The sequence below is a fragment of the Amblyomma americanum genome, chromosome 6, assembly GCF_052857255.1.
Source record: "Amblyomma americanum isolate KBUSLIRL-KWMA chromosome 6, ASM5285725v1, whole genome shotgun sequence".
Classification (NCBI taxonomy): Eukaryota; Metazoa; Arthropoda; class Arachnida; order Ixodida; family Ixodidae; genus Amblyomma; species Amblyomma americanum.
The window spans coordinates 29,081,586-29,099,479 of record NC_135502.1 but is presented as its reverse complement, the minus strand read 5'-3'; the positions used below and the strand labels follow the sequence as shown (position 1 = coordinate 29,099,479).

Sequence of the window (17,894 nt, the reverse complement as noted above, 5' to 3'; positions counted from 1 at the left end):
ATTTATTATGAACTTTTAAAAACCGTGTTTTTCAAAATTCGCGGGCCGATTGGTGTACTCATAGTGACCGATTTTTGAACTAAAATCGTGGAACAAAGACGTCACTGTACCATGACGTCACCTGGCCACCACACGCTCTCATTCACTGGAGCCACGGCAGCCACGTCGTCACGGGCACACTTCCGGTAGCCGTGAAAATCGTCTGCTCGTGCCATCGCGCGACCCTCTCAGGCAAGCGAGCCAGGGCATTGCCTTCGCGCATATGGTTTCAATTTTCCTCTGCCGCCTCCTTCTATCGGAAGTTCAGAGCCACTCGCACGGCTCTTCGTGCGCACGCGTAGGGCTCGATGCCCATCACGGACGTAAAAGCGAGCAGTCGCACCTCGAGGTCCGGGTTTTTACTGCTAATTACCACAGATGACAAGCAAAGAAACCCGACGCGCGCCGCAATCCAGGAAGGAGAAGAGACCGGAGAGATGCCGCCACGTCGCCGACGCTGCTGCTGGGGGGCTAGGAGCGACAACCGGAAGTTGCAAAGCGAACGTCATCTGATGACGTATTCAAAGGCGGGGCGAAGTCCCAGACCTGTTTTCTTTATTTTTTTCTGGTGCTCCTCGTGTACGAGTTGAGAGGGGAGAGGAGGAGCATAATTTTTAATCGTCTATATCTTCGCTGTTATTGATGCTAGCTCAAAAATTCTTGCACTGGGGTGACGAGTGATCGAATGCCTATCTCTCATCTGCTTTATGTAATCGCAATTAATTTATTGCTTAGTCCCTTTAATGATTGGTTGCTCGGCAAAAGCAACCTAGGCCGCACAAGGCTTACCACCTGGAGCACCTGCCATCGCAGGGCAGTGGCACATCACTTAACTGCTGCACCACTGCACCAGGAGGGGCATGAGGGGTCCCAGGCATCTAAGAATGTTAAGTAGAGAATGACCTTGTTATATATGGGAATGACCTCATTACGCTGTCGCATTGTACCCTTAAGGCAGAGTTTAAGTGTCCCCTCCAGTTTTTTTGTAAACTCTCCTGTAGAGATGGCAGTTATTAAACTGTAGTAATCTGTAATGTAATGAATTACTTTCCTGGTGCAAAAATTTGGTAATGTAATGCATTTCTCTGGACCAGTAATTTCGCAGCAAAAGTAATTAATTACTGTTTAAATTACTCTTGTTTGAAATACACCAGTGTGACTTTTCCTGTTGGCAGTTTTGGGCTAAAGTTTTCATGGAGGGACTCCTTGAAATAGGGAACAAAGCAAGCCAATACTGGGCCGCCAAGCCAGCGAGACTGTGCGCTCGGATGAGGGGCAACATGGGCACAGGCGAAATCCGTCACTTTGGCGCTGATGCGAGGAAGTCAAAGCTTCAGGACTGCTCACACACCGACGCGCAGGCAGCTCTGCGACAAGTAGTGTTCTACACACACACAAAAGCACTGCGAAAGGGAACTTGCCACCTTGCCGAAGCTGTGTACCTTTCAGCACTGCATACATCCACACGTAATAGCGTGCATGAGAGAGGGCTTGTGTAAATGATCGGCAGCTCTAATCGGAATTGTGCTGTGCCATTCACCAGATCGCTGGCACCTTCTTGTCACTTTCTTATGTTGAAGGAGACAGAGCACGTGACTCAAACATCCCCTGCGGCAACTTGTTACACTAGTTCCTAAGCTCCTTAGGCGTGCTGAAGAGGGGACTGACGGATCTCAAGAAATTTGCTGCCCAGTCTTTTCTATGGGGCTGCGGCCTTGTACGTGGCATGCCACAAACATCCCCTAGATGGCGCAGCACCAGTCCCAAGCGGCAGCGTATCAGGTCAACATACGAGTCAGCAGATGGCACATTTCTGAAATCAGTGAGATGGAATGCTCGCGAACTCTCAGGCATGGTATGCCTGCTAAGGTGGTGCACAGCATTTTCTGGAGATCAGCTGGGATCGGTAGAATTTACTGCACCGGCGGGACCATCACGAGACAAGTAGATGCACTCGGGCCTTAGGCCGAGTAGTCTGCAAATGGCACACTTTTCAAGTCCACAAGAACAGAAGAGTGCGCACGCAGAGACGTTCCCGTAGTTATGCCCATGCAGGCCTCACTCACGCTCAAGTTACATCGTCGCCACGAGACGCAGGGGGTACACCGAAAGTGTGCTTGGAGTAAGCATTAGAGCCAGTGGCTGCCATGGTCACTTATGGGTGCTTTCAAGGCAGTAAGTTCCATGCTTCAGGAGCTTAAAGAGGTGCAAACAGGGCCAGTCAACAAAGTATTTGGCACTCTGTTTTGATGAGAGCTTAGTGAAAGTGATGAGTGTTGGACAGTGGCTCTGTTGGTTTTAGTTCTGTAATGACCAGAGTTACGGGAAAGCAAGGAAGATCAACAATTCACGGAAACGGAATTTGATGGGATAAGTGTGAAATGTGTGTGGCTATTCTGACAGGAGAACTTCGTGTTCTGGTATATTTGCTTTGGTCAAGATTTTTTGTAATACTGTTGAAGTTTTGACCAGCTGTGACCAGTGTACTTCTTTGCATGTGAGAATTCATAAGTAATTGCATTACATTTCTGCACTAATTATAAGTAATGTCATTGCTTTAGGGGATCAGTAATTTGTAATGTAATTTAATTCCTTCTTTGTCCTGTCTTGTTACACGCTGTTTTATTATCATGAATCACCATCTTGCCCAACAAGCATCACTTCCAGAATTTAATTACATTTGTGCAATTTCTGAGTAAGCTTTAGTAATGTGATTTAATTACTTTTCGAAAGTAATTTTGCCTTGTGTGCCCTCCAGATATTCGTTTTTATCTGGAGCTGAAGCTCTGGGTCCAAACAAAAGTCTTCATCTGTGTCTGTCATGACCATCATGCGGTCAGCATTAAGGAGCTTTCAGAGACTTGACAGTTTGACTGGTTTCACAAGCACTACTTGCTGTGAGCCACTTCATCAGTGCACACAAATTCTTGTACAGGGTTAAAAATTCAATTAAATATTGCAGTGAGAAAACCAAAACGTATTAAGGCATGTATAAAAGCCTATTAGTAGAGTGTTCTCGTATATTCTGACCTCTCACTCTCTCCAACTTATATGCTTGGGCATGTTCAGCACACAGGCGTACTTGATGTACCAAGCCAATTGGTGCATTTTGCGCAGTAATGAAAGAAGCCATGTTTTCCATTGCACCCATTTCATTCCGATTCTACCAGTCAGGAATTGTAGCACATAGTGCATGCCCAAATAAGGAGTGAGCTATTGACACTGTGCTTTGGGAGCTCTGGTTCTCAGTACAGAGAAGTGGTGGAGAAGAAAGCAGAAGCGCTTCCTCCTTTAACATCAGGTAACCACGGTACTGTGTCAAATCAAGCTAGCAAATTTCCAAATCAAGCTGCTTAGCTCGTTGGAATCATGACGCCCTTCCTCCTTCGGGGCTACTGCTGAGAAGCTGCAGCTCATCCTGCCCAAAATCTGCTAATTCTAGGCATCCTTTAGACCTGTAAAAAACTGCAGTCATCCAGAGGTGCTCAAGGTATGAAAAATACATATTGTCACGGCTGCCTAAACAGTATTTGTTTTAAGTGATCATCTGTGCATTGTTGAAGGCTGATTTGATTCGAGACTCTTGTATAAAGGTGTTAATTTTTATCAGGTGCTGTTACATCACAATCATTTACATCAACTCCTGACAGCCCCAGGCCATCTTTCCTTCCCCATGCCTGAACATTAACAGTTATACTGTAGGTGTCGTTTTCAAGGAATTAGGTCATTTCACTTTTTTAGGCAATAACACTTTCTTTGCATTGGGCCATGCTTTAATGATGCTACTTTGCCAGATGCGTGTGAGCGAGTCGAACTAAATGGTGTGATTTAAAATGATAAGCGTGCCATGATTACTATTTCCTCGGATTGTAGTGGACATTCAGAGTAGCACAAGCAGGTGATTTCTTTTAAAGGGGCTAGTGTCTGTGTGGCCTGCAGGCAGAACCTCATCGATTTGCCTGACGGCATTGATGGCATTTGGGCAGACAGCATTAAAATTACATGTTTAGGATTGAAGAAAAGCTTGTTTGAAATCAGAGCCAGCTGGTACATATTGGCAAGTTCCACAGTTCTATCAAAATTTGTGAACATTTTGTTGCTGTATGGTTTTTGCCCTGCCATAGGAGCTTTGCAATTGAGAACCATTCCTGTAATAGGAATAGAAACAATGGCTAGAACAACACTGGTCCACTATCAAATCTTGGCACAAGTGACTCAAGCTTTTTTGCGTTCCTTCTTTCAGTGACTCACAACTTAGGTGCAGTGACTTATTTAACTGTTTTTGTGAACTTCATCAAAAAGTTCTTAAAGGTATCGGTGAACAATGGTTGCAGTGTATCAGTGTTTCTTTTTTTCTAGCTTTTGAGCTGCATGTTTCATGTACAACAGTGCCACCAACTTTGTGGAGGCACTCGTAAGTCCAGTCGTCAACTCTGTTACGTCAGTGAAGATGAACCGGGATCTTTGAGATGAAAAAATTTTTCAGAAGTTAAGAGTAGTTGCAGAAGCACCATCTGCGACTTTATGAGCTTGCTCATTTGGGGGCTATTCTTCTGGTGTGGTTTCTTGTAGCTCATCCTCCGTTGCTTTCTCTGCTGGTGAGGCTTTCTGGTGCTTCTGCTCATCATTTGCAGGATTGAAAGTGAGTGTCGTCTCCCAGTCATTATTGGTCGAAGGCTCCATCTCAGGCGTTTTACTTTTTGGACCTGCAAAATTAAGAAAGAAAGGTGTTTATTCCTCAATGTATCAGGACAATGTTACTGACCTCTTGTGACGTAGGTCATCATTGTCATCCCAGTTACATTCATTACAGAACAACGGCCTCTCCCATTTTTCTCCATTTAAGCCTGTCGTATGCCAACCTATTCCCACAAACTTCCCAATCTCATCTGCTGGCCTGACTCTCTGCCACCCCTTGCTAAGGTTATCTTCCCTTGGAATTCTCTCCACTAGAGTAAGGGATGGTTGGTTAGCTGCTCTCCTCACTATATGCCCTACCCATTCCTCAACTTGATTTCAACTAGGGTATTAACTCACATTTATTCTCTAGCCCACTCTGCCCTCTTCCTGTCTCTTAACATTGCACTTATCATTTTTCTTTCCATAGCTCGCTGTGTTGTCCTTAATTCAAGTTCCATAAGTGCTCAGGTGCTGAAGTGCTGATGTGTGGCCCAGTGGTTATCCAGGTTAAACCTGAACAGCGCAGAGCAGGAGCACTACATATTCAGAAAATGACCTGTGTGTTAATGTCTGTGGAAAAAACACTCGGCTTGCTGTAGTATTCGAGACTTGCCAGATCTGTTTTCACATGTTAAGACTGATCCTGGTTGGGCAAAAAGGTGTTTGGTTGATTAAATCAAAACTATTTCTTGTTAAAACTAGCTCTGAAAAACTACAGCACCATAGCAACCGGCTATGTGAAAATACTAGCCGAGACATTGTCACTATAGGCAATACTTACACTTGGCTTTCTAATGATACAAGAACCGGACATTTGTGCAACTCAAGAGTGTGTTCGAGGATCACATTTTCTTCAGTGCAGTAGTGGTTGCGCATTTATCCCAATACCCAAAAATTTTTGTTCATTTTATTTATTGCACTAGAGCTGCCAGAAGTTATGTTTTATGCGTGTAAATGCGTAAAAATTGAAATTGATAATTGGTTTTTGGGGAAAAGAAATGGCACAGATACTGCCTCCCATCTCTGTGGACACCTGAACCACACTGTAAGGGAAGGGATAAAAGAGGGAGTGAAAGAATAAAGGAAGAAAGAGGTGCCATAGTGGAGGGCTCCAGTGGAGGGCTGGGGAATAATTTCGGACCTTTAAGTACGCTGACATCACGCAGTACACGGGCGCCTTTGCGTTTCACCTTCATCGAAACGCTGGTGCCGCGGTCAGGTTCGAGTCCAAAAAACTGAAAACTGGACATGTCACTAAGCCAAGAATAGGGATTTCTGTGGTGTGTTCATTTTTAATAGGATACAGAGTAAACAGTATTTAGTGTAGATGTAAAGATCAAGCATGCTGTGACTTTGATGTGATCATTGCGCCTGCAGTAACTGTTTGGTTAACGAGACTTGCTTATTGCCTTTGAAACATTTTGCCTGTTTCAGGAGATATTTGAATTCTATAAAATTCTTATAGAACTGAATGCTAGATTTTTGGAGCGAAAGCTACGCTATGCTAGCTGGAGTGATTTCGCCCATCTTGGCGATCTGCTTCTACTGCGCAAGAGTGAGTTTCGCCACAAGTCCACCGCGCGTGATGTCCCAGCTGCGCTGCCGCTGAATCCCTCGCCCCCTCCCACGCTGCGCGTTGACACCACGACTAGCTATGCGCCTTACTGCGCATGCGCGTGGTGTCGAATGAATACGGGAGGCGATACGCTTGACTGTCAGTTGCAAACGATGGAAGAAGAGAAGCCTTGCTTGTGGCAGCAGCGTAGGCTTCGGGAAATGAACTCGACGGACCCCGAACTCGTTGCCGGCCTGTTCGGCGCGACTGACAGACTCACAGGCTGACATCAGTTCGGCTCCATCAGTTAACGGCTCCTTTCGCTACGTATATACTAGGCATAGCAGAGCCAAGCCGCCGCTAATTTTTTTACTTGGAACGCTGCATTGCCAGGAGCAAATTAAGTTTACTGTTGTTGATTGTTCTTCCTTATCCCATGTTCTTAACTTTAACTCGGGAGAAGGTTCAAGTTTTAAAATTCATGTGAGCGTAGCCTACTGGCGATTCATTCGTTCTCATTCATTGTCCTCTATATGTGTGTCTCGGATTGCGCTGTTCACTTCATGATGCTACTGGGGATGTTTTGGTTGTGGTAGCATCATGTGGAGGTCTAATTTTTCTGGCTTGTTCAGCAAACTGTATACAAAACAAAAGTCTATGTTTACCTCTGCTTGGAGTTTTCTTCCTTTTGATAGATGCTCTTGAGGATGAATCCCGTTTTTTTGTACTCCGCCTTCTGGTGGTCGCTGAAAGGAACATGTTGGCTTAGTTACACAAATGTGATTCACAACTGAGGAAAATGTTTTAAAGGGGTGCAGACACCCAATTTTAACTGTATATGCAGGGCATTAGTAAACATGTACATATTACTACTTGGAATTTGCCTACGTGAGCTGGATAATAACTAGAGATTAGAGCTTTTAGTATATGCCCATATATGCCTAGCGTCCTACATGTAGGCCACCGCTTTTTTGCGCAGTACGCCTACCAGTTAATTGTGTAAAAGCTTGTGCCCGATAGCATAGGTTCAAGAGGGTCTAAACTTTTCCTGTACGAGCATTGTGTTGTGTATCTTCAGTTGTGTGCATTCAGAAAGACCCGCTAGACTTCTCTGGATGCAATTTTTGAAATTCGACCCCCATCAACTACGCTATAATTCTACAATAAAAACGTAATTTTTGCGCATTGTCATAAGGAAACCACTATACATGATGAGAAATATGATTTTAAAAGCGATTTCAGATGTTTGAAGCTTTACCACACGTAACAGGTAGTGAATTTGCCTAGTATCCTACCTTGTAGGGCAGCTCTAAAGTGCGTCTTAAAAAAATATATTTACGACAATAAAGGGATAATTTTGAATTTTGAAGTCAATTAAACATAATTTTTCCAGTTTCAGAAGTCTCGGCATATATGGGTACAACAATAAACATACACTGAATTAATTTTTTAAACCAAAAAGGTAGTATCTTTGAGAAGTGGGGCACAACTTGCATGCAACATAGTTTGAGTTTCAAACTATCACATGAGATAATTATAATGTGGGAGCCAGGAGCACGGTGAGACAACATAATTGTTGGATTAAGTAGTGCAGTTGAACGTTTTGAGCCATTGCTCTGCTACTTTAGATGTACGCCAGGTCAGACAGAGAGGCTTCACCTCATAGTCAAGCTTTATCTGCTAGCATAGCGCCTTGTGCACACAGATAGATTGCCTTACATTATCGGAGCTGTTGCTTGGCTAAGGAGTTTTCTCATGGCATGTAAGTACATGAACAATCTATGTAACTGTCAATGCGAAACTGTGCATCAGCATAATGAAAAACTCCTGTCTTCCATGATGGTTCTGCAGCATTTCCATCGCTGCCATCGTCATGCGCACTACACTATCGAATGCCGTCCAGGTCCTTGTAGATTCCGTCTGTGGTAACCTTTTCTTTCTTTCCAGTTCAAAACTTTGTTCTTGCTTTAAATGGAAGTCCTAGGGGTGAAACAGAAGCCTAGGAAGTCTTAAGTGGTGCAACAAGGAACCCTCTACACAGCCAAGCAGCAAGCCTGGTAACTTGGAAAGCTTTGAAAAGAATGGTAGCGCCTCATATTTATGACTGTCCGGATGCAAAGTGAAGGCGGAAGCCCATAAATGGGAATAGCAATGCAAATGAAATTAAATTTAAATAATGGCACCTATCTTTGCTGAGGTATTTATGAAGATAAGCTCGCCTATTGAAGTGTTGACTTTCTTTTCTGAAACATTTATATTTGGTGCAGCCTTACTTACATGTACCGGGCCTAAGCGGAACAGAAACATATGTGGCCTAATGCTAACCATTATAATTCAAACTTACATCTGGTCACTGCGGCTTTCCCATCAGACTCTAGCATTGGATGAGCTTCAGAGGACCCCCGCTTTGCTGACACGTGATCTTTGCTAGTAAGGGGCTTGTCTGTGGCCACTCTTAGTCTTGCTTTTGCTGTGGAAAGAAAAGTGTGTCACATCATGAGTGCCCAGGTAGTGGTTCTTCGGGAACCGTTGAATATATTTACTGTAAATTTAATGTCCAGTATATTGCCCAGTGTCCCATATGGTCGGACCCATTCATCTCCTGCTGGCTGTCCTCTCAACACCTATACTTAACTACTGCATGCTAGGTCCAAGGCGAGAAGGAAGGCTTTTTCCAATCCGTCCATTTTATAAAATTTCTTTGGCAAGATACAAAGATGTTTGCTTCCAATGAGCACCAAGGAAATGCTGTCTAATACAGGAATTCTTCTCAATGCATTCCAGCTGGTTCATTTGTCAGCCCCCTTATTTATTGAATAGTGTGTGGAAAGGTTAGATTGTGTGAACTGAGCATTTTGTATTTAACCAGCCAAACCTTGCATACTGGATCACAGGCTGAGTATCTTGTCTTAATAAGAGCTAGTCGCTGAGCAGTTTTAGACGGTCTGTGGAACGGTTTCAAGGTGGCTTTAAAATGTGTGTATTACATATAGAGTAAAAGCTACTGAGTGTTCATGCTGTGTACAAGTCCTCAAAAATGAGCTGATAACTTACAAATAACTTAAGAAAATTTTTATTTCTTGCGCCTCATGGCGACCAGTATCTCATGGCGACCTCATGGCGACCAGTCTGTTGCTAGTATCTGGCGTGAATTCTGCTTTTGACCGTTGTAAGGCATATGTGACTTCAACAGTCAGGGGCTAGACTTGCCAAAAACCACAACGATGTTCTTGGGGAAGGCAGCTGGCGAGGTGCACTACCTTTGCATGACTCCCTTCTAGTCACCCCTTTGTTGTCATGCCATGGCAGGGGAGCGAGCAACAGCAACAAAAAAGTAAACGACCGTGACCGGTCATACCAAATTTGATTTCTACGCAGCATGTGCTATTCAAAGGGCAAAAGCATTGCGCGGTCCATTTTAGAATATTGCAGTACTACTGTAATGTTATGCTGACGTATTCCCGACTTACGTTAGAGCAATATTTCTTAATACAAGCATTTTGATCATCCTGTTTCTAACATATGGCAGCAGCGGTCATTAGAGTTTATGTGGGTACGCACAAAAGCAAGTCAAAAATTCAGTTATCTTACCCCGAGAATTGATTTCATCTGAAACAAGAAAGCACTTTTTGTAATTCTAAGATGCTAAAATATTCCAGGTTCTAAGGCACGAAGTGTACTGTACAGTTCTGTATTTGGGTCTTATTACACTACACCATTCTTTTTTCATATTTTCAGAAAAAGCTTGTAATTGTAAATTTCCAACACAAAAAATTGCTGTTCTGTCTTCCTATTTGTGTAATTTTTATGCTGCCTTATTTTTTCACCCCATTCCAGTCTTCTTCCTTTAGCCGTTCCCCACATCTCTGCATCTCCTCCAAATGCTGTTGGCATTGCTCGCGTGACATGGCACCATGTTTGCAAGTGATTCTTGCCATTGTCCTGCATCTCGTAAGACGCATTCATTGCATTTCCTTTTCTAGAATCCTGCGCATGTGGTCACTCATTCTGAATTGTAGCAGTAGTATGCTGCAGAATACTAATAACAATTTGCATTTCTGAAATTTACAAAGGTGTTGCAGTTGACACAGCAGACTGACATCAGTTACCATGTACGATAACTAATTTTTGCACACATTGCAGGATTTATGCTCTCATCTTGTTAATAAAAGACGTTTTTTAGTGGCAGAGCAGCACTATGAATTATGAAGTATGGCATAGCAAAGGGCTCCAGATTATTCTTTACTAACTCAATACATGGGCACTCATTCATTTTTCATTCATCAAAGTGTGGCCCACGAACAGATTTATAGGTTACTTTTAAGGAGCAGTTGAAGGGCGGCTTTCTTTTGTCCAAAAAAAAAAAATGGGGTTTAACTTGGTTTTTCTGTGTAAAGTTTCTCATTTTTGGAAAGTGGGCTGTCCCCTACACCCCTCTGATCCGCCTCTGATGTGGCCATCATGGTTGGAGTTAACTGGAACTAGTGTTTCCAAATTTTGTGTATTGAAAATAGTAGAGTGCCAGTGTTATAAATATAGAAAGGACACTTTCATGTGTTACATTAGTGTGATGTACACTTGCTGTGGACAACATGCAAATACTACTACTTTTTGTGTTGTCATAGGACGTCATGTATATACTTACTGTGCGAAGGTTTCAGGACGATTGCAAAGATGAAAGTAGTGCACATCACTAGAATTATTGGCACTGCAAATGACAGAATCAAGCTGGTCGGGGAAGCACTGGAGAGTCTGTGAAAAAAATTCACCGCACAATAACTATTAGGCCCGCACTTGAGTGTTACGCACATAGATGTTGTAAATAGGTTTGTGTGAAAGTCGAAGTGCACTCTGCTATATCCAATACAGAGAGTCCTAATACTTGCATTACACTAAGGAAACTGCTGTGTTAGAAAAAGGCAGTGAATCATTTCATTTTGCACATCTCTAGGTATTGTGTCTCAGTTGCATAAGAAAAATAGGCTTCAATTAGAACACTGGTTTTGCTCGTTAGCAAGGGCAAATATTAGGGTATGGGGGGGGGGGGGGGGGGAGTGTACGGAAGTGCATGTAGGCCCCCATTTTTTTTTTCATTGAAAAAAATTTGAAGCACACATGGTGCATGTAGCCTTCCCTCCCACTCCAAGAGTTGCCTATAAATACGGCCCTGCTTCAAAGTTTAAAACATCTAGCGTGAAAAAGGATAATATATTTCCTGTAATCCTAACCAAGAGTCAAACTGCCTTTCCTTTTTTTTTTGATGAACTTTATGGTTTATGTGGGCTTAATGTCCCAAAGCGACTCAGCCTATGAGGGAAACCGCAGTGAAGGGCTCTGGAAATTTCGACCACCTGGGGATGCACAGTACACGGGCCTCTAGAATTTCGCCTCCATCGAAATTCTACTGCCGCGGCCGGGATTGAACCCGCATTTTTCGGGTCAGCAGCCGAGCGCCATGACCACTGAACCACCGCGGCGATTTTGAGGAACTTCAGCGTCATCATCGTGCTAACATATCAGTTCATCATTAAATTCAAGAAAACCGTCGCTGTCTGTACAAGTGACCATCAGTCAGATCTGCTTAAGATTGCATTGCTTTTAGCGCCACTTACTCTTCGAAATTCTCCCCTGTAAGAAAAAAAGAGTCATTGCTGTGATGCCATTCTTTAAGCGTACTGTTAATGTATTTAGTGCAAAATTCAGGCTTTTCTTAGGAGCAGTTAAAGTATAAAGTTCATATTTATTTCATATCTAAAAAAAATCTGTCATATGTGTGGAGGTATGTCGTGATATGCCCAGCTTAGTCCCAGCTTAGTCACGTTGGAAGCGTCTGTGTCGCCACCTGTTGGCTCCTACTAAGTTACATGCCAGCAGCGGCGGCGGGCTCCTGCAGAATCGCGGACCTCGACCGGTTTGGCGAGGACCGGCCCTGGGGACAGTACCCTTGGCATGGATGGAGCTAGAGTCACTAAATAAAACTTAATAAATTTTTATTTAGTGACTTCAGATGGAGCTTTGCGCGGCGGCGCTTTCCCGCGTACTCCTTGCCGCCGGTATGGCCGCCCCTTACGAGGCGGGAGTTCTGCTGCCAGTGGCGTGCCGCGCGTTTTGGGTTCAGGCTAGCGGCGAGCAACCGGTTTTCCAGCTTGCAGAAATGAGTTCTGAACCAATCACGCTTTCGGCCTGCTTTTCCTGCGGTATTTAACGGTATGCACGTTAGTAGGGTATTTCGCGTTCATCAAAACCGCGCTGCGAGCTCGGGAGGGTTAATTAACTTGAAGGGGATGAAAGAGGGGAGAAGGAAAGGAGATGGGTTAAAATCACGGTGTAAGAATAACATACTGGTTAAAATTAAACAGACTTTTCGCCTCCTCCCCCCCCCCCCTTCAAAGAGAGGAATTCGTTGCATTGGGCTTAATATGCCGCATAAGCCACAATTAAGATCTGGCCGCATTCGCGCCATATGAGGACACCTATACTTCAAACAGTCACATATGCATGCATACTCCAAGGAAAGACCTCACGGGAAGGGCCCTCAAAGATCACATGGGCACATCCTCGTAAAGAGCCGCCTTCTGGCCTATCTGGGTGGTTGACGCCTTTGTCACAACAGAAAACGCCTCCCTGGGGGAATTCTCAGTTATGGCATACCACAACGGGAATATTCGGTGGACAAAACCGAAAACTCCCCCGCGGGGCTATTCGGTTGTGACCTGCTACAACGGGGACTCCTTCTACCCAGTTCGGTGTCGCTGTAGAGACGTGATAAACGATTTCTGACTACGCTTAAAGGATCGAGGGGTCGTGCTAGTCCATCATGCACTCTTTATATATTCCTTATCAATTAACACTGAAAAACCGTGTACGTAGTGCTTACATCGTGGACGCATGTCCCCAAGTCGTGTTCCTCTTCTTTCTTCACGAGAGGAATATGTATATATACAGCAGGGGCTCCGGAACTTTATTTGGGGGGGGGGGGGGGGGGGTAACACCTAATTCGAGCTTATTAATTGTTATTTATTTATTTAATGCTCATTTACAAAATAAATTTTGTATTTTTACTATATTTTTCAGTGTTCAAAGGTTGATGCAAACTGTCACGTTGTAGTGACGACACTCCAGCAGTCAGGAAGACAACGAAGGCTTCCAAAAGGAGCTGACTCACGTCCACTAAGAACTGAATGACTCGGCGGCGGCGGTAGCCACAAGCGTGCTCGGCGGTCATCGAACTGAATGCATGCAGTTCTTGGCCGGGCTCAATTTAAAGCTGGCAAGGAAACTTCGAGGTAAATTTAAGAACCAAAAGCAACTACAACAATCTGGGAAATGTGGAAGCATATTTTCACGTGGCCACGGTCAATGGAGATAAGTCTGGTCGCATATATATCTCGCATTACAAAACGATGATAAATCCATGTGCCGGTAGTTCTGAATGCGAACAATCAAACGGGGCAAAGATTCAAGGCGATATAAAACGAACTGAAATGGGCAGCTTTATAGATGTACGCACGAGGATCGAGTGATCAACCGCATAAAGAAGGTTTGTGCATAGTTAATTTTGTTTAAATTCTGCTAATCATAATATCATCCACACGGGTCATACAGTCGACTTCTGTTGGGGCATGACTGGTTTAGGTTACTCATATACGAAATACTTTACAACTGGCTAAGAAGCCAAGTAGCCCAGCTCCACTGTGCTTTGCACGCACAAAAGTAAAAAACTGCAGTAAAGTGGAAGAGCTGCAAACAAGGGACGTTCGGTACCACCACTTCTTCTATTTAATGCCTCCTTATGAGCTTACCTCATACCGGCCAGTACGTTGTACTAGCAAGCTGCGTCGATCGGTAAGGTTATAGAGCGAATGGTGCTGACATGGCTCTAATGGTTTTTTAGAGCAGAATGCTCTATATCCAGACATGATGACCGGGTTCCTGCGGGGACGTTCTTCGATTGACAGCGTAATCGACCTCATATCGACAGTGGAACATGAAAAATGTAATCGCCGACTTGTCGCACCTGTCTTCTTAGACGTCAATTAAAGGAGCCTACGACAACGTACTTCATGATGCCATCCTCGATGCCTTGACGACATGGGCGTTGGCGGCCGGATGTACTGTGGATTGTGAGCTACCTCTACTGCCGGTCCTTTTACATGTCTACGCCTGATGGAGAGACTACCCGTCATCAGGTTTGTCATGGAATTCTTCAGGAAAGAGTTCTCAGCCCAACCCTGTTTAACATGGCGTTGATTGGACTGGTGAGCGAACTTCCCACTCACATTGACGTCAGTGCCTATGCTGATGATATCTGCATCTGGGCTTCGGGTCGACACGTCCGCAAATGAGCACGAGACTACAATGTGCCGTGTCATCTACTTCAATGTACCTATATACGGCGTCAGGGTTTGCACTTAGCAGCTGAAAAATGTGCTGTGGTCGCATTCACGCGTAAGTCTGTCTCGATCCCGTTACCGGGTAACACTTCAAGGGGTTAATTGCAATATATCATGCGTCTCCCATCACATATTTTTGGGCATTGTCATTGACCGCTAACTGTCATGGTCGAGGCATATAAATATGCTAAAGAAAAGACACTCTTTTTTGCCATGTCCTTCGCTTGCTTCGTTGCAGGCATTAAATGGGGCCCAACGGAGCGCTCCTTGCTAAGACTTTACTATACTCTCTTTATAGGCTACATTTGTTACGACCTTCCTGTAGTCTCTACCATGAGCATTTCCTGCTTGCGGACATTAGAGAGTGTTCAAGCACAGACACTCAAGATATGCCTCGGATTATCACGTTGTGCCTCGAAGAAAGGCACGATTGAGGAATCTCGTGAGTGCCCAATATCGATCTATCTGTCACACGAACCACTTCGTGTATATTTACGCACTCTTACACGGCACCGCGGTCATCGGCTGACGAAGATTTTTGATGAGTGACCGGACAGCAGTTTTGCACGTGCACTGCGCTGCCATCAATCCGAATTGCCATCAGACTATGCCCTGCCGCATCATCCCTTGCAGCCACAATGGGTGATGACTTAGCCTTCAGTATGCCTGCATGACCCTGCCATACTAAAGAAATTTGTGATGCCGGTTAGCGAACTGAAGCAACTTGCTCTTGCCTACATCTGGTCAGAATACCAAAACTGTGTGCACGTATATACGCTGATGGATTTGCATCACCAAAGGGATCGACAGCAGCTTTGATAATCCCCGCTCAGCAGACGACCCGGAGATCCCATTTTAGGACACAATTCTACTTCAATCGCTGCAGAGCTTGCGGGCCTTCGGGAAGCGAATCGCCACATCTGCGGAGAACTGCCTCAGGAGTGGTGCATTTTCACAAACTATACCTGCGCTACAAATTTTGGGATGCTTCCTACGCCACACCATTTACCAGGCTCTGGCTCTTGATATCACTAGACTCCTGTCATATGCTCAGGAAAAAGGCCACCATATAGTGTTCCAGTGGACTCCTGGACACTGCGGATTGGATGGAAATGAGACCGCCGACGCTGAAGCAAGGAGCGCCTTCAGCAGTGGCCTGCGCGCAGCTGTGCCGTTCTCTAGAGGGGACACCACTTGTCTCCTTTCGGGATATATGAGGGTTGCGACGGCTAGATACTGGGTCCTGCCAGACACTCAACACATCCGCCTTAAACGGCTAGATCCGGCGATGGCCTTTTCTCTTCCTCGCGGAATGCCGCGCCCTATTGATATGCATAATACATAGGTTACGTTTGAACTACGCTTGAAGGCACAGACACGTGCGTGCGCACTTACAAGGAAAAATGGCATGCGTCGGTGCGTAGGCGGCGGAAATCGTTTACTTACTGCAGTTTCAAGAATTTTCGAGATATAGGTTTCTTGTTATACATCTTCTCAACTGCGTTCTTGTTATATATGTCAAGTGCATGGTTTGTTAGCAAATGTTTGATTAACTTGTAGGAGATAATATGCAGTGGTGCTTTCCTGTGGCCGCTATCCTTGTTCTCATAGGTCAGAAAAGGCAAACCCGCGATTTTATTCACACTAGTTGTAGGGCAAGCATGTGTCCAGTGGCCTTTGAAGATGCATTCGGTTTTTGAGCATGATATCGACGAACTTCCTGAGGCCGCGTAACACTCTTAGGAGCGCTGACGTCGGGTAAAAGAGTCCAACCCTGTCTTGGTGGGCAGTCAAACTGTCTAGAGTAGCATTTCCTTGGCTTGAAGTGCAAGCTACAAACTGCAGAATAATTTGATGTTGTGTTTGGCTGCCAGTTCTTTCTTCGAATTACCTTGAGCCGTCTTTCTCGGAGTTCTAAGTCGGCGGGAATTTTGTGGAACGAAACGCCGTGCTTCTTGTTTCGCTGGCTCCACATGCAAAACGGAACACAACAGCGATGCATTTTCGCCCGCTACTCCCTCCATTAACTGCGGTCATCGACGTGTCACTTTTCAAACGGTAACACTAAACACATCACACAAATAATATAAGAAACAGCGCACCAGAAGGCATACAGCATTGTGCGTTTTTATCGCTGACACTTTCAAAAATTTCCCCGCCTCAAACGCTGGCTCATTTGCGATGAAACTGCACACAGAGCTTGCGTATTATGGTAACTTTTCTATCGTAGGAAGTTTGACAACGGTACTTACTTAGTTGAGCCGTGCATGATGCGAAAACATAATCGTCTACGTAGAGATCGGCAACCAAAACCCGCAGACGACGCTTTTTCGCTAAGGGCGGCAGTGGCGCCATCTGTTTGCAGTAGCGCAAAGCGTCACGACAAGGCCGTCGAGGAGAGCGTTGCAAGGAGCACGGGCCGTTTGAATATGCCGTTCCTGTCGTTTCGTCTGCTTCTACTGAAGCGCTTACAACGTTTTCGACTAATTAAGCGGGAAAATATCAGAACAAATGATTTAACGAGGCTTTACCTTTTAAAGAATATTGTTTGCAATGCTCGCCTCGGCGGCCTTGTCGTGACGGTTTCCACTGCCCAAAACAGATGGCGCCACTGCCGGTTCTCAGCGAAAAAGCGTCGTCTGCGGGTTTTGGCTCGCCGATCTCTCGTAGACGCTTACGTTTTCGCATCATGTGCGCCTGAACTAAGTAAGTACCTTTGTCAAACTTGCTACGATACAAAAGTTACCATAATACGCAAGCTCTGTGTGCAGTTTCACCGCCAATGAGCCAGCGGTTGAGGCGGGGAAATTTTTGAATGTGTCAGCGATAAAAACGCACAATACTGTACTTTTTGCTGCAACGGCAGTCACAAGAAAATTCTGTGCTGCCTGCGTGTCGTCTGCTAGAGGGTCATCTGACAGCGTCTCCACACGGCGGACGCGCGCTCTACGGCGGGCAGAAAAACCCCTTCACCGCACCAGGCATGTTGCGCGTTGCAGGCGGTTGCGCGTGCGCAGGAGCATGTTGTGGACTGGACTGTTCTGTGTTTGTTCGCAAAGGTGGTGATTGTGTGCGCGCTTGTGTGCTTCTCGGTAGTGTCGCTCTTTCCGCTGTGTGCTCATATGTTCTTCGAAAATACTCTTGAGTTCACATTGCTGCAACCAAGCGATCCCACCTAATGACGCCGCACGCGCACTTTAACTTTGGACTACACTAATCGGTAAGGA

General features: G+C 45.0%; 2 protein-coding genes across 7 annotated transcripts in view; one reads left to right on the top strand and one right to left on the bottom strand.

Annotated features, from left to right (window-relative positions):
• Window positions 1-3,761: 3,761 nt before the first annotated feature.
• On the bottom strand, window positions 3,762-16,978 carry LOC144136533 (uncharacterized). 6 transcript variants are annotated; one of them, XM_077668914.1, is made up of 7 exons: window positions 13,152-13,184; window positions 11,887-11,902; window positions 10,920-11,026; window positions 9,866-9,883; window positions 8,619-8,744; window positions 6,940-7,020; window positions 3,762-4,745 (listed from the first exon to the last, which is right to left on the bottom strand). In XM_077668914.1, exons 1-7 carry the CDS (start codon window positions 13,162-13,164, stop codon window positions 4,585-4,587), a joined length of 522 nt encoding a protein of 173 aa, XP_077525040.1. In that variant the 5' UTR covers window positions 13,165-13,184; the 3' UTR covers window positions 3,762-4,584. The 6 variants fall into 6 exon arrangements, with proteins under 6 accessions (XP_077525040.1, XP_077525042.1, XP_077525046.1 ...); XM_077668916.1 differs by lacking the exons at window positions 11,887-11,902; window positions 13,152-13,184 and adding an exon at window positions 16,920-16,978; XM_077668920.1 differs by lacking the exons at window positions 11,887-11,902; window positions 13,152-13,184 and adding an exon at window positions 16,559-16,765.
• A 690-nt stretch (window positions 16,979-17,668) lies between these two features.
• LOC144136518 (uncharacterized) overlaps window positions 17,669-17,894 on the top strand; it is a 29,027-nt gene continuing 28,801 nt past the window's right edge. Inside the window, exon 1 of the mRNA XM_077668896.1 lies at window positions 17,669-17,887. The gene's annotated coding sequence lies outside the window, so the exon portion shown is untranslated. The remainder of the gene's footprint in view (window positions 17,888-17,894) is intronic.

Excerpts from the sequence above, each read along its gene's own strand:
- LOC144136533 (XM_077668914.1), bottom strand. Across the intron at positions 7,021-8,618 it reads GAAAGCCGCAGTGACCAGAT|CGACCACCAGAAGGCGGAGT; the intron begins GTAAGTTTGAAT and ends TGTTCCTTTCAG. Across the intron at positions 4,746-6,939 it reads GAAGAAAACTCCAAGCAGAG|GTCCAAAAAGTAAAACGCCT; the intron begins GTAAACATAGAC and ends TTAATTTTGCAG.